Below are 23,763 nucleotides of genomic sequence, written 5' to 3'. Positions count from 1 at the left end.
TACAAACTTTTAACCTAAACTACACTGCTCTCTTACAACGTTCAGATGCACTCTGCAGAGCGGGACCCCCCCCAAGAGCCCTGGGGAACTGGGTGGGACAGCAGAGCGAGCTATGAGGGCAGCGCCAGCCCTGAGAGGCGGCCGCCCCCCTCCGCACCAAAGGGCACGCGGGCTGCGTCCTAGGTGTCACCCTCGTCCCCACGTGTGCCCTGCCACCTGGCGAGGGACCAGCTTTCCTCACAGCTGCTCCATTCAGGGAGGAACCGATACAGCTGAAAGACTGCTTTTAATTTTCTAAGTTTCACTTATGCAACATAATAAAGGCGGATTTATGTGACTTGATGACGTTTTTACAAAAAACAGTTCCCTACACCTGGTCAGTATATAAATATTTACAATGAAAAAATAGGCAAGGGAAAAGGAAGCCTTCCGTATTCATGTCACTTGCTTTAAAATGCTCATCAGAATTTGAAAATAAAATAGTTCGTTCACTCTCTAGTCTCTATTTACATCGTCCCGACGGCTGAGGAAATCTGGGCTTGAGGGTGGCTGTTCAGATCACCGGGACGTCCTACGCTATTTTAGAGTAGTTATCTGAAAGAGTAAATTAAATATAAAAATGTAAACTTTGAAAGAAGGATAAACGTGTAAACGTTCTTACAGAAGTTGACATTTTACACACTACAGACCAAAATAAAATGCTCTGTATATTTTCTTAGCAGGGACATTCTGTTTCAATTGAACTTGATCATATAACAAAAATTGCCTCTAAGGAGGAGGTTAAAAAAATAGCAAGAACAAAATTACCATCTTAAGTGATGAACATCCATTTGCTCTAATTTTCTCCAAAAGCAACAGGGATTTCTCAAAAAGTGACAAATATAAATTATATCATGGAGAGCTTAAGAAGCCTCAACGAAGTATGGTATCTCGTAAATACGAAGACGTTAAAAAACAAACTTGAGTAGTGCAAACGGGCCTGTGTAACTCGGTGACGTTACAAATACATCCACTCCGTGTGTGACGACAAGATTTGGATGTGACAGATGCCGTGCCCCCAGGAGCTTCAGGGGCTCGTGGGCGGCACGCCGGCAGCCTCGCGGGTTCGCACGCGAGCGTGTTCACCTTGACCCGCAGTCCCCAACACAGGCGGCGCCGGGGGATACGGGAGGGCTCACGCGTGAGAGCCACGCCGCCCGCGGGAGCCCAGGGACACCCGCAGCCTCGGCTCTCGGGCCTCGTAGTGCTCGTTGAAGTCCAGCCTGAAGCTCAGGAAACGCAGGCTCTCGTCGGAGCTGGTCGTTAGCAGCACCAGGAACTGCTGCACCACACCCTGGGGACAGGAAAGGAACAGGCACGTCAGTGGGGGCCCGCCCCCGTGGCCTCAGTGGGCTGGGATTTCTGTCCACACCCACGGTCCTGCATAAACCCCCACTGCGGCAGGCATCCCAAAGGAGGGCAGGGTGTGGGGAGGAGATGCCCATGGGCACAGATACAAATGCGCTATCAATCGATTTTATTTAAAAGAACCAACACGTTTCCCTTTCTGCCCTAAGTTCTGTAAGAATATGCAAAGCAGTGAAGCTTCTGATGTTCAAACAGCCTATTCTTTTTATTATGTTTAACCTTACGCTCTTAGAAATGTACCCTTCTTTTTGATGTTTATTGCCGAGAGAGACAGAGACAGAAAGAGAGAGAGACAGAGCACGAGCAGGGGAGGGGCAGAGGGAGAGGGAGACACGGAATCCGAAGCAGGCTCCAGGCTCCGAGCTATCAGCACAGAGCCGGACGTGGGGCTCAAACTCAAGAACCGTGAGATCATGACCTGAGCCGAAGGTGGACACTTAACTGACTGAGTCCCCCAGGAGCCACTTTTTATTTTAAATACAAAACCCAGAGTTACATTTTCATCTTTCCCTTGAGTTATTTAGAGGCCTGAATCATAAAGCCCTCACAGGAAAGCACAAGGCAAACACGAGGAAGGACCAGCCTCTAAGGCACGACCATCAGCTCCCAGGCTGAGTCTCCTTCCTGAAGATTCACAGGCAGAGTGTGGAGCGTCACCTCCTTATCGAGGGGCTTTGTAAACGTGAGGGGACATGACTGTCCTCAAACCTTCAGACGTCAAAACCCAGCTACTTCTCTGCAGGGTGGAGTCACTTAGGAGCACAAACCCCACCGTCAGGTTCCTGAGTCACAGCCAGCAGGCGTGTGTCCGTCAAGCAGGTGAGGTTTGTCTCCACGTCTGCAGACCCACAGGTCTCATGTGCAGAGAAGTCCTCGCTGAAACACCACATGCCACAGTCCTCCCAAACCCCAACAGCACCTCGGTCCCTGTCCTTGCTCCTGGGGACTCGGGCATGTGACACCAAGGGACACACACTGAGCTGGCGCACAGCAGGGCGCTGTGGACACCCGTGTCATTCTGGGAAACAGAGGGCTTCAGAGACAGTCTCTAAGCAATTCTATCACAAGACTATAAACAGTGGCTCCTTGCTGGGCAACAAAACAGACGTGTGAAGGTCACTACGGGGACATGTGAGGGACAGGTCTGTGCTCAGGCTCGGGACTCCAGTCATGGCTCAAAAGCAGAACATGATGGTGGCTGTTGATGCCCTGCTGTTTCCATAATTCAGAGAACAGAAGAGGACTTTTCTGTTAAGGGAAAAGAAATCCCAATGGCCATGATTTAGAAAGAAGATTAAGACTGTAATTTCAGTAAAACTGGGATTATACAGATTAAGATTCCTTTTCAAAAATGTATTAACTCTCTCAGGAAATATGTAATCACCCCTATCTCTTTGAGAAACAAGCATGGGGACAGGCATTTTCAAGATTTCTCTGCAGCAGATACACAACTCTCTTAATAGTAGCAGTGCACCTGCGGGCTCAGTCAGTTCACTGTCCGACTCTTGATCTCAGCTCAGGTCATGATTCCAGGGTGGTGGGATTGAGCCCCATGTTGGGCTCTGTGCTGAGTGCGGAGCCTGCTTGAGATTCTCGCTCTCCCTCTCTCTCTCTCTCTGTCCCTCTCCCCTGCTTGTGCTCTCTCTCCAAAATTAAAAAAAAAATTTTGAATTAAAAAAAATAATATGGAGCTGACCATTAGGTATCCATTTTTTTTAAGTTTATTCATTCATTTTCAGAGAGAGAGTGAGTACGAGCAGGGGAGGGACAGAGAGAAAGGGAGAGAGAGAATCCCAAGCAGGCACCATGCTGGCAGTGCAGAGCCTGATGTGGGGCTTGAACCCATAAACCGTGAGATTGTGACCTGGGCCAAAATCAATATTTGGACACTCAACAGACTGAGCCCCTCAGGTGCCCGTAGATGTCCATTTTTAAGAAATGTGCATACATGCTATTTCTGCACACGGAGGTCAAGTAGGTATTTCATTATGAAAACAGTATCCGGTGAAGATACTTTTGCACTGAACACAACCCCATCATCGTTAGGAAACATATTTTCAACAAAAACGCAACAGTCACTAACGTCAGAAGAAGACACTTGGGAAAGGGACAAAGTCTTTCCCCGCCCACGTCACGCGGAAGACCGCCATCAGAAGTGTGAGGACACGGGAAGAAACTAGATGCCCATGAACAGGTGGCACCTTCATGTGAAATCCTGAACCACGTGGAGACATTAGCACACAAATATGTAATTTTCAAAGGTTTTAACGTCAATGCTCGATTTGTCTTATTAGTTACCAGCAACCAAATGTAAAAATTCTTCACAAAATCTTTTCACCTGTATCTCCATCACTAAAACCACACTGAGAACAGACGGAACCAGAAGGCAAAACCACCACAGGCATAAAAGGCAGAGCCCATGGACTCTGGGCCTCGGCGTCTCTCTCAGCCTCCCAGGGCTGTGTGCCAAGTTCAGCGCCCGCTGCCCTGCGAGCCTGGCTCCTCCACAGCCCCCCGCACGCCCGCGGCGCCCTCCGGCCTCACCCCGGCCCTCCCAGAGCCCCCGCCCACCGCCGACACCACCGGAACCCTCCCAGGCCAGCATTGGGGGTGAGCCCAGGGTCCCTGGGAAGGTCACAGCCAAGACTGGGCACCACCCTGGGTGGAGGGTGGACCGAGAGGACTGTGTTCTAACCATTCTGATGGCAACGGTCTACTGCAGGAACACACCAGTGTGGTCCGGGCCCTGCCAGCACCTGGTAGAAATGGGCCAGTATCCGCAGCTGCGAGCACATTTTCGGGATAGATTCTCGAAACTCTTGAATCCTCCTGTTCTCCTCCTCCTCCTCTGCTGCCGTCACTCCCCACCGGCCCTAAAGAATGGGAAGGACCAGATGAAATTAAAATATGGGTGCGAGAAGCCGCCAGGGAGGACGGGGCTAGAAGGGGAGGGCGGGGAGAGGCGTGCTTCCCGCGTCCTTGTGCTGCCGCTGAGCACAGACATTTTCCATCAGCACACATGGGCACAGAAAACGCCCTCACGCTTAGTGACTATGGTTTTACAGTGCGTACATAGCACATGACACTTCCGATAATTCGTCAAGCCAAGCAGCCTCTCGCACCGAGCAATGCACCGGTCCATCACTGCGCGCTTTCTCGGCACAGAGAGCACGCACAAAGGGGGGCCGACTGGCCCAAAGTGGGAGCCCGTGAGCCCTTGACGGTGGTGGGAACACCTCTCGCTACTTCTCCTAAGCATGCCGGCTCTTTCTGCACTGGAAACAGACCTACTTCTGGTTCTAAGAGACTGTTCTCAATGGGCGGTGAGTCTAACTAAAGGGCTTTGCAGCCGGCCTGCACAGGAGGTAGTGTAGGAACTCAGTTTATCAGTGGGAACGCATCCTGGTAAGACAATGATGAAACACTGGTTTCTCTTACAGCTGCTCTTTCTGTGTCCTCTGGAAGCTTTAGCACGTCACCCTTCCTGTTCAGACTCAGCCCACCGTGCTGCCTGTGGGTGTGAGGCAGGGCCAAGCCACAGCTGCCTGACTCCACCTACTGACAACCCATCGCCCACTGTCCTCAGTCGGGAACTGACGGTCCCAGGAGGCGTAGGTCCGTTTCTGGATGTCTCTCTGCTCACAACTGCCCGTGGCGGTGCCAACGCCGTCCTGCTCCCTGCCGTGTTTTCACGGCTAAGTCCCGAGTGCTCAGGTTACTCAACGTCTCTTCTCTGCACACCATGCCCTACATATTTCCACATCAACTGTAGAGTTGGTTTATCATTTCTTACCGAAAGAAAAAAAAGTATGAAGGCCCACAAAAATCCCAGAACTGCTGGGATCAGAACCGGGATGGAACTGAGTCAGTTCTCCAATCCACGAATACAACATATTCCACTTAGGGGCCCTTTACGATCTCTGTGACGCAGCAGTTCACAGACCTTGTTTGCCAAGGGCCAGGGGGCACACAGTGTGGGATCTGTGGGCCGCCAGGCCGACACCATCATGGCGCTGCCACCAGCCCATGCAGGCAGCCACGGACGGCTGCTCCAACACAACTCCGTCTGCAGAACACTCAGGAGGCCGGACCCCCGTCCTCGCGCACAGTCTCTTGAACACCACAGTGACCCTAGGTCCAAGTGACTGCTTCTGCAGTTATTTTGCCCACTGGATTTAAATAATTTCTCCGAGACAGTTCGAGCTTTCAGCCGTCCTACGGTATCCCTAAGCAGATCTGAATGAAACACACAGAATAGTCCTGACTCATTATGTAGATGCGTTCCACTCCGGTGCTGATGGCTTACAGTCTGGAGAGAGAATGTTCAACTCCCACACAACTGGCCACCCCTCTACTACAAGAATGTGAAAATCCCAAGGACTGATTTTTGCAGATTTTATATAGTTTAATAATTCTCGAGAAGGGTAAATTCTGCGGGGCTGTGGGCAGCTTTACAAATCACAGCAGTAACTAGCTTTTACTGAATGCTTCCAAAATGCTAAGTCACTGGCGTGCATGACACACGCCGACAGGTCACCACAGGGTCTTACTTAGCATCACTCCCCTTTCATAGACAAGGAGACCTGCCCTGGAGAAGTCAAGCCACCCAGAAGGACGCCACCAGCGAGCACGGCCAGGGTGGAGTCTTTGGTCGGTCTGGCACCCGGGCGTGCCTGCACACGGGCCAGGCGGCATTTCGGGGTCACACACACACCCCCATCTCGGCGACAGTAGTGGAGCAGGCCTCTTCCTGTTCCCAGAAACCCTGAGGGGACGGCATGTGCTCTAAGTGGTTGTGAGTTTTCCACGTTAAATAGGGTCCTAACACAAATTTTAAGGAAACAGTTAAAAATAAAACTAATCAAACTGTGTCAACTGAAAAATTTGTCACTCAAGAAGAAGCACCTTGAAAAGGTAAAAAATTATACAGATTATATCAGATACAAGAAGTCTCCTAAACAGCCCAACTTGCTCATTAAATCTTCACAATCCAAGGTCACGGAGGACACAAACATACTTTAGGGAGGTCACTGAAAATAGCCACAAGTGCACAACTTAAGTTCCCACATAGACACACACAGCCACCAGCTCCAGGGGACAGGTGACGCAGAGCTGGGCACCGTTTGCAGAGACGTCAGCACCTCCCTCACGGGATTCCCGCAGGTGCTGTCTTCATTTATTTTCAAGACAGGATGACAGCGATGGTGACCGGTCCCCTGGAGCAGTCAGCACCGCCTCAGGACTCCGCACGCAGGTGGTGCACACGGCGTTAGTCAAACATTTCAGCAGGGAAGTTACCTGTCGTATTCGTGACTATGGTGGCAATAAGCTCATTTTTAAACCTGGTAAACCCCCCGGTGTCACAGCCATACCTCGACTTCACTCTGTTTCTTTTTCTCCTCAAACTGTAATCGTCTCTGTAACTCTTCCAGAGCCGCTCTGTATATCGCATCTTGAGTGTTCTGAAGTTCGATGATCTGATCAAACACAGCTCTTAGTTGATTTAAAAGTGCCTGAGGACAGGAGACAAAGATTTTTCTTTTAACGACTAGAGCCCCAACATGCTCATTCCGAAGTTGTTCCAAAGAACATGGACGAATAGTAAAAAGGCACGAAGAAACAAGATATCAACTCACACCCTCCAAGGGCTCTGCCTGTCCACTCGCGCATACTGAGCGCGCACCATGCGGCACAGGGTCCCGTGTCACCCACACCCTCAGAGCACATCACAAGCCACAGCGCAGCCCCAGGAGCAGAGATACTGCGAGGGCAGAAAGGAACAGGAAAGCAATTCCATTTTCTCCACCCTTTGGAGCCACACACACCCAGATCAGACATGGGAGATATGAGAAAAGAGATTCTTAGTGAAATAAAAGAAGAAACAGATTCAGCACAGTTTTTAAAAATCAGCTCACAGCAGGCACACACGGACGGTCCCACACTGGAAGCCGCCAGTGTTTGGGCCCAGTGTCTCCACGCTGCACGGCGCCCTCCACAGGTACCTACGAGATTTCAGGTGGGCTTCCTCCCAGTGCGGCCCCGAAACAGAGCTCAGCAAACATCATTTAGGTAGAAGCCAAAGACACATCCGTGCAAAATGCCACATATGCATCCAAGGTCCAACAGCAAACACAAAGACAACTGGGCCAACGGTGGGGATGGCAGGGGTGCGGGGGGTGGGATGTGAAACCCAATAAACACAAGTCTTTCATGGATGGACAACAGCGCCCCACGACTGAAGAGGGGCATCTACTCGATCCTCCGCCAGCTTAGAGTTTTAAAAAACCCATTAACAATTTGAGAGGAAGAAAATGTTGAAATCACAGGAAAAAAATCATGTTAAAACATAACAGCCACTCATGATTTATCCAAAGCATCTAAGCAAACTAGGACTCAAGGACCCTCTGTAATCTGATAAAGGTCCTGGGAGATCTGGCGACATCGCAGTCAGGGGTGAAAGAAGAAAATGTGTCTTCCATGTCGGGGATGTGGCATGTGTGCTCCTGGTTGACCCCGCTAACATCCTAAGTCAAAAGAGCCAAACATACCCGTGGAAAGGAAGAAACAAAATGGTTTTCCCTATAAAAACGGGACCTACGCGATCTAGAAACTACTAGGATAAAAAAGCAGACAAAAGAGCAAAATGAAATCGACAGCATCCCTACAGACCAGCCAAACCGCACACACATACTAAAGGCCTACAAGAGATGTGCAGAATGTTATGGGACAAGATGATGTGACTTTACAGAGAAGCAGAGGAGAAGCCCAGAAAGCAGAGGGGCTCCAAGCTCACGGGCAGGTGGAAGCAGTGAGGCTGACAGGCCTGGCCTACCGCTGCTGGAGAAGGAGCTCGGGTTGGTGAGGGCATGTGCGAGGCCACTGTCACGGCACTGTCTACGGGACTCACTGCACCCACTCAGACACGCCCCCGCACAGGGCTACTAACTGCTGGGCATGAACCTCACTACCATGTAGCTGCCCCCAGGGTGAGGACGCCAGGACCCGGGGCAGACACCAGGCTTACCATAAGGCTACTTGTTCTCTCGCTTAATAACAAGAAAGCAAAACAAAAGATGGACGTGGGCTAATCTTTCGTTTTTAAGAAAGATGTATTCGCTACTTAGGAGCGGTTAACTACTGTACGAGGTGACGGAATGCTCTTTCTTCACTCAGGGTGCGAGGAGGACTCTGTCAGCAGTATGCCCGCACGGCACGGCCGCGACCGTGTGTTCTGGGCCACCATCAGTCGGCAGCAGAGTCGGGTGGGGTTCAGGTCCTTCCTTGGCAATGCAGAGGCGAGGACCATGTGTGTGCACACCCGCAGGATGATGCAGTATCAGAAAGCCTTACTTCTGACTAAGGGAGACACCAAAAATACACTGAATTTTCATAACAGATTGCTTGAATCTATTCTAGATTGGGTTCCTTAAAAAACAAGACCTCTAGTGATTATTTTAAATCATCAAATTAAAAGTAAAACTAGGAGTGCCTAGGTGGCTCAGTCAGTTAAGCGTCTACACAATCTTACGGTTCATGGGTTCGAGCCCTGCATCGGGCTCCATGCTGACAGCTCAGAGCCTGGAGCCTGCTTCTGATTCTGTGTCTCCCTCTCTCTCTGCCCCTCCCCTGCTCGTGCTCTGTCTCTCTCTCTCTCTCAAAAATAAATTTAAAAAGAAAAAATTAAAAACAACATTTTAAACTAAAACCATCAGCAAAGGGGCCATTTCAAAAATGGACATTAAGTCTTTAGCGTACTGACTTCTTCACTGAAGGAGACATAGGACCAACTCACATGTGAACTTTCCACGACCACGAGAAAGTGTGTTACAGGTAAAACATTTTCTGCTTGGATTCTGCTCATGTCAGTGGGAATCTTCTGGAGGCAAGAGGTGGGACTGTTGCATACGCGACTGTCCCGTGTGGCTGAAATCACACGCGGTCGGCCGCTGACTGCTCCTCACTCCCCACGTAGACTGAGGTCAGTGTGGGTGTAACCCTCAGGAGCTCACGCATTACACCTGCCCAAGCTCAATCTCTGTAACACACACAGAATGGCTCTGAACCATTCTGGACCTGACTTACACACAGGTCACTATCCGTCGTGCATCAGGCACCACCACGATGGATGGTTTCCATCAATTATACCATTTACCCCCCACAGACCTATGTGAGAGAGACGAGCGTCACACCTGCTTGACACGACAGCGCTGTGCCCACACAGCACACACGTATGCACATCCGCAGACGGGTAGCATGCGTGCCGCCAAGCAGACAAGATGACCCCACGAGTGTCCGGGAGCTCAGCCGATAAAGACGAGACTCACTAACAGTAACCAAGGCCAAAAGGCTGCAGGCACAGTTCTTACGTCACTCATCACACCGCAAGTGCTTTCAGTTACTTCTGTGTCATCGTTTCAACCCACTTACCCAAGCATGTGGGTAATCGACTCCCACCCAGGAGCACGTGAGCGCTGTGGTATGCGGACGAAGGCGGTGTTCACCAGTGTGGCACACTAACACCTGCTTGCCCGGGGAACGCAGCTGCACCCAGCGCGAGCCCCCAGAAGCATTGTGCTCCCCTCGGGGAGCTGCCGGCTTAGCCAGACACGCCCCTCCACGAGCCCAAAGTCACACATTTAGTGTCAAAAACGCGCCTGACATTTTGACTCTTACATCAGAATAGATTTCCCCGGATGTCCGAATAAAATCACGACTCCAGAAGGTTTGGCCACGTGAACAGCCACTTTCGGAACAGGGGCCCACAGGGAAGCGATGCTAACAACGAAGCCAGGGCCGCGGAACACAAGCAACGCTTAGAGTTCATCTAGACAAATACTGTTTTCCGACTTGTGCAGCCAGAGGCTCGCTCCGTGAAGGCACACACAGGAAACACCACCGTCCCTAGAGAGCACGTGAAGGCACAGCCTACCGCTCGTGGTTCACCTGTGTCTTCCGAGCCCAAGAGCCCATGGGTGGGTGAGAGCCCACGGGTGGGTGTGAACACACACTTCACCAGTTTCATACACATTTCAGAGCGTGTTCTTATTCTAACTCTGCCCAGAAACGGTCAACCTTGAACTCCAAGTGATTAGTTACCACAATGTGGGCATCAGGCGATCTCTAAGATCTCCCTGGGACAGGAGCCCAACACACAAGCCACACTACTGGTCTCCGTGTAAAAGGCATGTCCATCTTACTCTGGAGTCGGCGTCCAGCAGACAGCGGGAGATGATGGTGTCCAGGAACACCTCGTGTGCGGCAATGATGTGGTCCAGGTCCTGGGCCTGCTGCACCTTGTTCCAAAGCTCATCCCAAGAACACTCAAGCACCTAGGAAACAACAACGTGAGACTCAGGACGGAGGTCGTGTCTTCCTGGTGTAGGGTCTTTGACGAAACTCACCACATAAGACGTCGTGACTTATTTAAACCAAAGAGTGCTCAGGAAGTACCTCGAATGTGATGTAGTACTGCATCTGGTGGATGAAATGGACCATCTCGGACGCCAGGATGTGGCAGTGGTGCAGCACCCCGGAGAACTCTGCAAGAGAGCCACAGAGCTGGTGTCACACACACAACACGCTCAAACGGCACACTTGCTCCCACCCGTTCATCTGCAATCACTTTCAAAAACAAACAATCGCTGGCTTTAACTCTTAGCCCCTTAAAACAGGGAGCAGTCTTTCCATGGTCAACCTCCGTGCCATTCAAGCTACACAAGGGTTTAGCTAATCAACAGCATCACGTTACTTTACGTGACATAAGGACCTGACAAGGAACAGCACAAAACAAAGTATTTGCATCTGAAAATTCAGTAGACAAGTTGCTTCACAAGTATGAATTCACGCTCAATGCCGTGGCTTCTTTACAATACGTGTGCTGCTGTTGCGCGAGACCTCGGGACTCCCAGCAATCTGGAGACAAAAGTGACATTTCCTGAAGGGCCGAATTAGGACCTCGTCACCTGAGAGACAGGTGAACTGGGAGGAGATGGGCTTGAGCCCAGACTCTGCTTCTGTTCTTTGCAAGATTATTAAGCCATCAAAAGGCTTGAAGGTCACCACAGAACAGCCGTTCTCTGCTCACACTTCCAATTTTTCATTCAAAGACTCCACCAGAGTACCAGAGCCACCACAATAGAGGGTTCAGTCAGAGATGAGACCATCAAAGGAATGGTTTAAGCACATTTATTTTTGTTTCCAACCCAAATGCCTTTAATTGCGTGGTTAAATAATCATCGCTGCACACAGTTATTCGAGAAACCATTCTTGTCCCTTTGTAATACAGTAAAAACGAGGAAGCGAAATAGGGACTTGTAGAGAAACAGTGGTGATGCATACTTTAGAAAACAATCCTTTCTCCAGGTTAAGGGGTATGGGACACGTGGGGACTGTGCTGGCTGGCGGAGACAGCAAGCCCCCTCAGAAGACGAGCCTGAGCGACAAGCCCCCTGATGTCTTCCCTGCCGTCGGGAGCCTGCCGTCCGTGGCTGTGGTCAACGGTGTCGTAAAGAATAGGTAACATGAGCCCCGAATGAAGAATGTACTTCTCCTAATAAAACTCTCAGAGGGGGCTAAGATGTCCCAACTCCCACTCCCAGCCCATTTACCTAAATTACTTTCAGCATAAAAGAGTATAATAAAAGGCCGCTGTAAGTACAACTCACCCGTGTCACAGGGGAAGCAAGCTTCTATTACAACTCCATCCTGGGCTTTGCCCCAGGGCTGTGAGGACAGGGATGGTGCTCCCTCCCCCGCAAGGCCAGGCAGTCTCCCCTGGACAGATGTGTACTCAGAACACCCGCAGCACGCAGACGCTCCTTTACACAGCATACGTGACAGCGAACAGATCTCACTGTGACACCCAAACCTCCGGGTCTTCCCTCCAGCACACCTGCGCTGGGTCCAAACACGCCACTTTGCACGGAGCCAAGTGAAAGCCGTCTGCTTGTCTTTCAGCCTCGTAAGAAGGCATCTCTGTGTCCTGACATTCCTTCCACAGAGAGTTTAACATCACTCATGGACTGCAGATTCCGTGCCTGTCCTGACAGACATGCATGAAGACGGTAAGCAGGCCCCAGACGTGCTACAGGAGTACAGAAATCCGTGTGGCCCGTCTCATCACCTGCCCAAGTCAGTGTGCTACACGCAACGGGAAAATCTCAACAAACACGCGGGTGTCACTGCTCTCGTCTCTAGGTCTTGGGGCCCCCTAGGGTGCACTGGGGTCCCATCCACCATCAATCCAGCAGTCCTTGGATAATGTGCTGGCTTTTATATGCGCCTTATATGACTTTGCTAACGCATTCTACATGTCACATGTGATCGCATAAACGAGGAACTCGGTCGGGCCTCACACAGCTGACAACACGGTGCCCCGCCCACCATTGCTGACTCCACTTCATGACACGGGGTGACCTGGTGCACAATTTCTCCACCGCCGATTAATCTACGAAAACCTCTCGTGTCTCGAGTCACGCTGGGGCCAACCTCAAATTCCTGGCTGTGGGCCTTGGCTAGTTAGTCATCCATGCTACCTGGAAACCCCGGGATCTCCGTGCCTTCCTGCCTTCCTCTGACACAGCGGCTTCCCGCCCGCCACCTCTGCCCTGGAGCCCTCCCCCAGGAAGCTCCCAGAAGCTCCCACGGCACCCAGGGTCACCCCCACTCACACTGTCTACACTCTCATTTCTAGTTCAGATCTGTCTCAGGTTGCAAATCAATTCAAACCAGATGTATCACGTAGATTATTATAAGCACCTCACATTAACATGCCTAAAACTGAAGCATTACTCCCAAAGGTGCCCCCCCCAGCTCCAAACAGGGCCCAGTCACCCAGCCCTGCGCCCGAGAGCTCCATCAAGTTCACGCACGTCCCCCTGACCCCAGCTGCTGTGTCCACCAGGCATCCAGCACAGCCACCCTCCTCACAGCACCATCACCAACCTCCAACCTCGCCTCTGATGCTCATTTTCATCATTGACGACATAGTGGCTTTCAGAACCAAACAAGTCCGAGCACGTCCCACACCCTTGAAAAGACATTTAAAGCATACTTAAGGGGCACCTGGGTGGCTCAGTTGGTTAAGCATCCGACTTTGGCTCAAGTCATGATCTCAAGGTTCATGCGTTCAAGACCCACTCTGTGGGTCTTGCGCTCTGTGCTAACAGCTCAGAGCCTGCAGCCTGCTTCAGATTCTGTGTCTTCCTCTCTTCTCTCCCCTCCCCCACCTGTGCACGCATGTGCATGTGTGTGCTCTCTCTCTCCTAACATTAAAATAAGTAAATTAAAAAAATAAATAAAACATAATTAAAATATAAATACTTGTGTTTTTATGATTGACCTACAAATAATCGCAAAAGCAAAGCAACATTCGTACCGAGGTCCAAAAAATACATAAACACAAGCATCTCCCAGTGAACGCATTTAAAAAAAAGCAGACAGTTTCCTGCACAAAATCTGGAATGAGGAGTCTCTCCTGTGGCTGATCACTCCTAACTCCTTGCTGCCCTCTACAGGTGCCTGAGGAACACAGAGTCTCATGAAACACCCTGCCCCAGGCTCCAGAAGGACTGGATGGCATGCTATGGGGGCATCTTCAGCGGGAAGCACCTTCGACAGCATGCAGGGTCATTAAAAATTACACCAAGTTTGTTTTTTTAAAAAGTACCCTAAAACAGTTTCTTCACAACTGCAAACCACCTCCTTCAACCTGCATTGATAACTGACACTACTATACTTAAAAGTGACTATCAAATTACCCATCTGATTAATTTCTCAAGGCTAAGGCTTCAAAGAGTGTTCCGAATCTCTACTCACCACAAAGGGCCTCCTGCAAACGCCATTTGCTGTCACCACATCACCAGGAAGGTGGCAGTGACACCTGAACAAGTATCCACCCCCACCGGGGGCAGCACTGGTAAGTGCATTACACAGACCTGGAAGTAAGCACTGTCGACATCCCTCCCCCCATGAGGAAACCGAGGCAGGAGACAAGGAAGTCAGCTGTGGCCACAGCCTGGTGCTGAGGGACCGCGCACAAACCTGGGCAATGCCGCCCAGCAGAAGTCCGGCATTGAGAGCTGTTAATAAATGTGTAATTATTGAGGAGTACCTACTCATCAGCGTATACAAAAATGATACACACAAAGAGAACCTCTAAGGAGAAAAATGCCTACTCGTTTTTCAAGTTATCATTTCTGCAGGTCTGGAACACTGTCAATCATCAGATGAACCATTATTGTATTAATCACCAAGAAAGAGAAACTACTGCCAATTAAACTGGCAGAATGCCACAGCAGTCCTGTGGTGACAGGTCTCCCCCAAGGACCCCACCGCCTCTCCCACCTCCACCACCTTCAATTTCATTTCTTACAAGGACCAAGAAGGAGGTCATTTTAATACCACCCTCTGGGGAGGGAGGGACCTCCATTCACTCTCTTCCCTCAACACACAAAGGTTGAGAAGCATACAAGCTCATTTGGACACCTGGGTGGCTCAGCCGGTTAAGCATCCAACTTCAGCTCAGGTCATGATCTCATGGTTCATGGGTTCAAGACCTGCATCAGGCTCTGTGCTAACAACTCAGAGCCTGGAGCCTGCTTCAGATTCTGTGTCTCCCTCTCTCTCTGCCCCTCCCCTGCTCGCTCGCTCGCTCTCTCTCTCTCTCTCTCTCTCGTGAAAATAAACATTAAATTTTTTTTTTTTAATTACAAGCTCATTTGACTGTATTTATCTATTTCATTTTGTTAGATATTACTTGAGACACAAATGAAGTTTCCATTAATTGTGATACTTTCTACATTAATTGAATCCAACAACAACAAAAAATCTCCATACCACTAGAACCAAATCTTTAAATGATTTTGGTATCAACAATTGCCTTCTGTCCAGCTGAATGACAGATATATAAAAACAGGCATAAACATCTTGGTAGACACTATCAAGAACTCCTGTACTAAGCAAATCATTTTCTTTTTGTGTGGTTGGTTTTTTAAGTTTTTTTATTTTATTTTATTTTATTTTTTTTATTTTTTTTTTCAACGTTTTTATTTATTTATGGGACAGACAGAGAGAGAGCATGAACGGGGGAGGGGCAGAGAGAGAGGGAGACACAGAATCGGAAACAGGCTCCAGGCTCTGAGCCATCAGCCCAGAGCCTGACGCGGGGCTCGAACTCACGGACCGCGAGATCGTGACCTGGCTGAAGTCGGACGCTTAACCGACTGCGCCACCCAGGCGCCCCTAAGTTTTTTTATTTTAAGTAATCTTTACACCCAACACGGATGGGGCTTGAACCCACAACCCCGAGATCAAGAGTCACTTGCTCCACTGAGCCAGCCAGGTGCCCCCTAAGCAAATCATTTTCAAGTGTAACTATTTACTCCAAAAAACTTATTTTAATAAATATTATTAAAGTATCTGGGATAACAATCAGTGATACTGTTCGTATGGACCAAGACAGCTCCACACACCATACATATATGCAAATCTCCAAAGGTGCTCCCAGAAGCACTTTCTGTAATCTTCTATAGTTCTGCCTCAGATTTATGACTGGCAAGATGTTTCTAGATTTGTTGTGTTAACAAGACTAACTAGCTGGGTGATTTCTGCTCGTTAAGTTGCCTGGACAGCAACAACTTTAAAATACTCTTTATAAATAAAAGTAAGAACATTACACCCCAACCGAGACATGAGCAAAAAACCAGTTTCCTAAAAGAAACACAATGACCAAGAAAGTGTTTAGTCATCAATAATTTAAAAAGCATTAAATTAATTAAAACGAACTTCCATCTTCCCCTCTCGAATTGACAATTTGTTTGAACACAACACCCAACAGCAGCCAGCTAACAGGAATGCACACAGCCGCCAGAGGACTGTGCCCCTCGAGATGCACCTCAACCTGGTGCCTGGCTCCTCAAGTCATGTGACCGTACGCGCCCACAGCTGAACTATCAGGATCGCTATTCATGAATGTGAAGTAAACTAAAATCCATCCCCGCTAACCCAGTGTTCCTTCCCTCGGTTACCTAAAGAAATAGCCAAAGGCATATAATACAAGCAAATGGCGTTATTTACGTTAGTGGGAAAAAGTACAACTAAAGGGAAAAAAAATCGAATGGTATATTCACACGAGGCAAATGTTGCTATTAAAAAGATTGTAGAAGCTTCAGTGACAAGGAAAAGGTCAGTGAAGTAAGCTAATGCTAAGCTCTCCGAGATAGCACCGGTTATGTTAAAGTTATTGATTTTTTTTTTAACGTTTATATTTATTTTTGGGACAGAGAGAGTAAAGTTATTGATTTTATAAAACAGAAGGTCTATTTTTTCCCACACTACCTTCAAGTAGAAAACAAAGCTCGCTGATTATTCAATACAAGAGAACAGCAAATTCATACAGACACTGGTGAGGTGATATTCAAACCACGAGCTAATACTTAGAACTGTCACAGAGCTCAGACTTCCCAGGGCTAAAAATAACAGACGCTTATTTTGAAATAGGGTGACAGGAACAAAGCGTCTGCCCTGCCTGGAGAGGATCTGAGTCGGGCACAGAGAGGTGACACCTGGGCACACACACGCGGCAGTGCCAGGCAGCCCCAGAGAAGGCACGCGGCTGGCAAAGGGGTCAACCCGCCAGGGCGCACCCAACAGACTGTGTGAGTCACCCCGAGACACAGCACGAGGTCGTGACACCAGGGGACGAGAGACAGGTGCAGAGCCAGGAGACAGGCAGGCCCTCTGAGTGACTGACGCCTCCTTCTGCCTCCTTCACGAAGAGCCAGCCGGCGAGGCAGCGCACAGGTACTAGAAATAGCTGAAGGCAGTATCTCCTGTCCACAACCATTAGGGTATTGACAAGAAAACGTTCCCTCTCACGTCCTTCTCGGCTACATCAGAGGGTCCTTATTATCAACCTATGAAGTGAGTCCGAAAGCCAGGCCAGGAGCATAATCAGAGCGTCCTGATGCCCCTGGAAAAGGCCTGCTGTGTATACAGAAAGCAGGGACGCCCAGTAAAAACTGGCCACTCTGTCCACACAGTCAGGTACCCTCCAGGCCCCCGGCTTCCGGGGTGTCATTATCCTGGGACTTTGGGAGCTGCTCAAGATTCAGCCTTGACCTAGCAATCACGCAAAGGTCACATACACCTTTCTTCAAGCAACAGCTCCTTCTTCAATAATCACTTTCACCAAAGGGTTAAGAATCGCTCAGTGCTGTTTTTCCTTGGAGACACACTGTTGAAATACTTTCTCAAAGGTTTTGACCAAATGAATTTCAATACGAAAAATTCAAAATTATCGGTAACTACAGTTATTCAGTATTTGTAACATTAAAATAAACCCATCTAAATTTTACCACAGCTTTTAATTGTAAAATAATATAAAAAATTTTCATGTCACGGTTTATGAACCAGAACATTAAAGTGATTCCCAAACAGACTTTAATCAAAACAATAAGTGAATTTTAAATGAGACAGTGGTTTATTAAATAGCTTTCCTTCCTGTAAAATAAACAAATAAACATAGCTTTCCTTCCTTAAAAATTAAAAAAAAAAAAAAAAGTCCAGACATGAACAGCAGAGTGAGAACAAACGTAATTCTGAAAGAAATCTCGTGGTCTGAAAAAATTTAACTGGATTCAATTTTCTTTCTGATTTGCACCAAGTCAGGATGAGCAGTATCACAGATGAGCCTCCCACAGAAGCCCGATCCAGAAGCACGGGGATGCGGGGCTGGCAGGGGAGCGGCCCTGACCTCCCCAGGCGGGTTTACCTGGCATGTTCCTCAGGAGCTTGGCATTGCACATGTGTCCCTTGCGGATGTCCGTGAGGATGTACTCCATCCGCTTTGCCCTCCAGAGGAAGTTAAACACCCTGAGGTAGTGGCTCATGCACTCTCGCGTGAACACCTGCGAAAAAAGGCACAGGACAGCTGACAGCACACTGACCTATGGTGACCTAGGGACCCTCCTATGACAACACAGCCTTTCTGACGCATCTTTTTTTTTTAAGGCAAAAGAAGCCAGAGAACACACAATCAACTCTAATAAATCCAAGCATTACATAGGCAACTAATATAACACGTTTTAGGAAAGTATCATCAAATACAACCACGGTGACGACCTGTGTGCTAAGTAGTACGTGGGGCAAACTCACAAGGATAGAAGCAGATATTTTGGTACCAATTTTACAAACTGAAAGACAGAGGCCTAAGGTCACAGAGCTAGTAAACAGTTTCTCGGGTCTTTTAAATGCTGCCTAAACCCAGTCAAAATGTGGGCTCTTAACCCCAACGTCAACCGTGTAGCAGTGTCCTCCGTCCCAACCACCCGGACGGACACATGAGGCTGCTACATCTCAAGCCAGGTGGGCCTAGGAGAGTCTCCTGTCTGTCAAGAGGCCTCCGGGTTATCTTAACACAGGTATTTACTGCCTGTGGAGCCACTTCACTGCAAACGGACGGACGGTGGTCTCATACCCTGGGAGGATGGACCTATGGGCAGGGGCTGAGCGAGCTTCCCTCCCACGGGGGCCACACTTAGCAAATAAGAACACAGGACACCTGGTTAAGTACGAAGGTCAGATGAACCACAAAACATCGTCTAGGAAGTCTGTCCCATGTGTACAGTAACAGGGTTTTCTGCAGATGGGGGCCAAACACATCTCGCACACCAACGTGTGCACAACAGACGTGGGTACGTTTACTTTTCCCAGTCCCTCGAGCAAGGATGCATTTCCCGGAGTCGGCAGCCCTCTCCCTGCAGTACAGAGAACTGGAAACACCCCTCCCTGGGGCCTCAGCTCCCAGCACCTCTGCACTGTGCATCCAGGAGCCAGGCTGGGCCCTGCATCACTGGTTTCTCACCCTGGAGCCCAGCCTCATTCACGCCCCAGGGCCATTCCTCATATCACTCCCGGACTGCTCCACACTCTCCTCTGGCCCAGACCCCACCTGGCCCTCAAGGACAAAGGCCACACACCCTTCCCTGGCCTCACCAATGTCCCTCTTCTCCAGACAGGACATTTATCACTGGACCCCTACAATCTGAGCATTTAGCTGTAGACTGCTTTACCTTTGTCTTCTTATTTTTGTGTATTCTTGGCTCATGTGTTATAAGGAGTATCTGTTTATTCTTCTGTATGCCTTTTGTGCCAGTATTCAGCAGTGCTCAGTACTGACTGATGACTGTATGTGTCTATACTGGACTGGCTAGGAACTGCTCTGAATGGACTCTGAGACCAGTTAGGACTGTTTTGGGGGTTATGTACTTTGCTGTGCTGACCACACTACTGTGTCTGCAACTATAGAAATAAAGGGTGACTGGATTAAATAATTTTACAAATCAACCACAGAAACCCTTGCTATACAAACGCTGCCTTGTAGGGATCCTTTCAGTGCTGGCCTCCCAGAGCGCATTTCACGTGACCCAATTTACAAACATAGTTTAATCAGGATTTGTTAGGAACAGGCACTGTTTCAGAGAGACACTCCTATATCCCACGGCGTTTACATGGGGAGATAACCCACGTTTAGTTTTGCCGTGTGCATCGTCTTTTGGTTCACTGTCTGTGCACCAGGAAGTTTAGCAAAATACGAAATAAGCTTCTGATACGATATGAGCATACATAATAAATACAAAATAAGCATCTCACCTGACACCCTGGAGACCAAGTCAATGGATTTTATCCTGCCCAAGATCCCAGTGAGAAGATCACAGATAACCTCTCCACATCCTCCTTCCCAGAATTAACAAGAAGCTAAAATTATACTATATTATATAAGATGAAATTATGTGACTAATATATGTACTCATTATAATTAAATTATACACAAAACTGGCAATCTCAATTAACGAGAATAGAAAGGGAATGGAGATAATACTGTAAATTTAATAGGGAAGAAGCAGAAAATCCATTTTCTTCCAAAATTCGACTCTGGAAGTGTATTTTTAAATAAAAGATTCCATATAGCTAAAAATATAACAACCTGGGACATCAGCAAACCCCAGAACTGGAATAGCAAAACCGGACGTGCAAGACCCCATCCCCCACATCCTGCGGCAGTCACAGGGCCCTGCGCCCACCCAGTGCGGCCTCCCAGGCACACCCTCCACCTGCTGGAATTGGCAGGTAAGTTAACACTTGTTAGCCATAGACAGAGATCCACCCCAAAGTTGTTTTTTAAATAAATCTAGGATATAAATGTCTCTTGACCCTCTCGATTAGAGTTTACAAAAAGCTAAAATTTAAAAAATATACTGCATAACCAATTGTTTATATACAAGGTGTGCAATGTTTAACTTTGTATGCTTCGTGAGCCTACACTATTGTGAAATAATTAACTGCATGTATGAGTACGTTCAATTTATCTAACATTCAAGGCACTCACGTTCTAGGAAATAACAAACACAAGGGCCTCTACTTTGGCATCTGTGGCAAAATGATATGAACATAGTCAGTATTAACAAAACAGACAATACAAAAGTTTCTGATTTAAATAATAATGTACACAACAGGATATTTTAACAAGTAAGTACTGGAAACTAGGATATAAGTCAAAGAAGAAAAAACTAATTTGAATATGACAAAAAATCAAATTTAAGAGCAGTTATGCATTTAAAATACAGTAGCTCTGATCTGGTACAGCTTAAACACGAGGAATATGTGTGAAACACGCGCACCAGGAGCTTCCGGCTCACAGCAGACACAAGAGCCACATGTCCCAGGCACGGCTGCTGCCCCAAAGTGCGAGGCAGCTGCGCTGGTGCACCCTGGCAGGGCTGTGACTTACACCCGGAGACGTGGGAACGGCCATGGAGTCACACTCTGCAAGGACCGTCAAAGGAGGATTTTCACAGCCAAACTACATTACTTCTTAACAAAATATTTTTCCCAATAACTAAAAGAAACGCATGTTCTCCTTCAGTATTTCAGATATCAAACGACTGACATCACTCCAAAGAAGCGTCCTGGTCAAGGAGAACTGACTCCAAGCTGAAGAGAAAGCGGGCACTTAAGGCAGGGCATCTGGGTCGCAGACAGCACGCAGAGGAGCCAGCCTCTCACGGTCTGGGAACTCTGGGAGGAACCGGTACTTTGCTCCAAGCAGCACCAGCACCATGGACAGCAGCACCAGCACCATGGACAGCAGCAGCATGGGCTGCTCCTGGGTGCTCCTGGGTCCCAGGGAACACTGAAGGTCAGACTTCATCTAAGTAGCATAAGTGTGAACTCTACAATGCACGTCCTAGTCTCTCTCCGTCTGTTCTGAATTCGCTACTGTGGTCTAAGGATTATGGGTTCCAACGAGCACTCCATTTACTACATGCCTGCTGAACCCTACAAAAGGGTATTTGTAGGAATTCGTAAAATACTAGAGCATTTCAGCACTTGTTAATGATTATCTAAGCCACACAGAATTGTGGCTTAGGTATTCCTTCAGTGGGTCTGACCAGAGATCAAGTGATGGCCTTCAGTAGAAGCTCTGAGAGAAGAGAGCCCATTCTGAAACAACAAAACAGCAAGCTGAATGGCCTTACCGTGGCAATTGGCCCATCGACGTGGTAGTCCAGGCTGAAAACATCCCACCCGGTGTCACCTGGAGAGACCTGGGGACAGAAACAAACACTGCAGGCCTTCCCACCAGTGCTGCACTTAGTGCCAAAGAATCTCTCGTCCAAGAAAAGGCAGTAAAATAAAGCCCAATTTTTGAAAAGCATTCAATACTTGTGAGTGTTAGCTATAGGACAGCAGAGATCTGTTTGTCAACCCCTGTACCCTCGGCATTTAAACCATGGGCACAGAGGAGATGCTCTAAGGATACTGTGAAATGAATGGTGTGTTGTGGGGTTTTATTCAATGTTTATTTATTTTATTTTTCTTTAAAGATTTTTTTCTAAATGTTTATTTTTGACAGAGAGACAAAGCATGAGTGGGGAAGGGGCAGACAGAGAGGGAGACACAGAATCCGAAGCAGGCCCCAGGCTCTGAGCTGCCAGCACAGAGCCTGATGCAGGGCTCAAACCCACAAACTGTGAGATCGTGACATGAGCTGAGATTGAGTTGGTCACTTAACAGACTGAGCCACCCAGGTGCCCTTATAATGTATTTTGAATAAATACCATAAAATCAGTCTAAAATTCGTCACCAGTTTATAACAAGAACTCACTGCCTCATACGTCCTGAATCCCTTAAAAGTGGCCTCAGTTGGTTAAGCATCTGACTTTGGCTCAGGTCATGATCTCATGGTTCGTGGGTTCGAGCCCCGCGTCGGGCTCTGTGCTGACAGCTCGGAGCCTGGAGCCTGTTCGGATTCTGTGTCTCCCTCTCTCTCTGCCCCTCCCTCACTCGTGCTGATTCTCTCTCTCAAAAATGAATAAACATTAAAAAAAAAAAAAAAAACAAGAGTCAACATTTTAAAAAAGCCAACAAGCCCTACTAATGGTCCTTCATCATAGCTAAGCAAACAGTTTGTGATGTTTCTGACACGCATTCCCCTAAGAAAACTCACTGTCTGTCAAACTGAAACTAAATACATCTATTTTTGGTGAATATTACTGTTACATGCCATCCTTGTGCCTCCTGCAACATTACCATTAACAGGAGACAAGATTCACTCCACAACGTGCTACCGAGCGCCGGGCTGAGCGCTGCGTGTTCTCCATCCACAGCCCTGTGGGGACTTTGCACAGGGAGCAGACGGAGAAGCCCAGTGCAATTTAGAGATGTGGCCCTTGTTGAAGACCAACAAGCAGCACAGTGCAGGCTCAGGCCGGCGAGCCTTCCGGCAACGACTCCCACCCGGCAGGCTAGACGAGATGCACGCCACACGCCACACACCGGAACGCTGGCGGGAGTGCTGGCCCGGGGAGCTCACGGCCTGAGCAGAACCAGGGCCACAGTACCTCCAGCAGCCTCACATCCAGTCTCTTGAGGATCTCAGGGCTGTCAAACTGGGCGTTGGTGGCTCTGACGGCGGTTTCAAGAATTCCAGTCAAGTTGTGTTGATACAAAGTCGTAGCTGGACGGACAAGTTCTGGTCTTAACAGATTTTGTAAAAATAAAAGATGTTACTTGAATTCTTAAAGAGCTTTGCAAAAACTTAAAATTGTAGAAAGAGTTGAAATTATAAAAACTAAAAAGACAAACCACTACAACATAGAAACAAAAGTTTCACAAAACTATAAACAGGATTTCACCAAGTCTTTTGGGGAGTAAAACATTTCTTTAAATCTCAAAAAAATTAATTTTGATTCTGCTTAAATTGAAAATACTTAACATATGCCATACACATTAACAAATCAAGTTTTCAACTTAAGTCTGGCCTACAGTAACGGGAACTACTGGAATTTTCTGCAC

General features: G+C 48.3%; 1 protein-coding gene across 4 annotated transcripts in view; it reads right to left on the bottom strand.

Annotated features, from left to right (window-relative positions):
- Positions 1-267: 267 nt before the first annotated feature.
- The window catches only part of TUBGCP3 (tubulin gamma complex component 3), a 71,877-nt gene continuing 48,381 nt past the window's right edge, over positions 268-23,763 (bottom strand). For 3 of the 4 annotated variants that reach the window (XM_040487058.1, XM_040487055.1, XM_040487056.1), the window contains 8 exons: positions 23,310-23,445; positions 21,945-22,013; positions 18,179-18,314; positions 10,858-10,946; positions 10,605-10,736; positions 6,780-6,920; positions 4,103-4,280; positions 268-1,333 (listed from right to left, as the gene is read on the bottom strand). In XM_040487058.1, the coding sequence (XP_040342992.1) occupies positions 1,122-1,333; positions 4,103-4,280; positions 6,780-6,920; positions 10,605-10,736; positions 10,858-10,946; positions 18,179-18,314; positions 21,945-22,013; positions 23,310-23,445 (1,093 nt within the window). In that variant the 3' untranslated portion in view covers positions 268-1,121. The remainder of the gene's footprint in view (positions 1,334-4,102; positions 4,281-6,779; positions 6,921-10,604; positions 10,737-10,857; positions 10,947-18,178; positions 18,315-21,944; positions 22,014-23,309; positions 23,446-23,763) is intronic. The other variant, XM_040487057.1, reaches the window with a different exon arrangement.

Source organism: Herpailurus yagouaroundi, unplaced genomic scaffold (genome assembly GCF_014898765.1).
Source record: "Herpailurus yagouaroundi ecotype Mexico unplaced genomic scaffold, PumYag 164, whole genome shotgun sequence".
In the NCBI taxonomy this organism is placed as follows: domain Eukaryota; kingdom Metazoa; phylum Chordata; class Mammalia; order Carnivora; family Felidae; genus Herpailurus; species Herpailurus yagouaroundi.
Note: the sequence above shows the minus strand (reverse complement) of the source record. Positions and strands in the feature narration are given on the sequence as shown.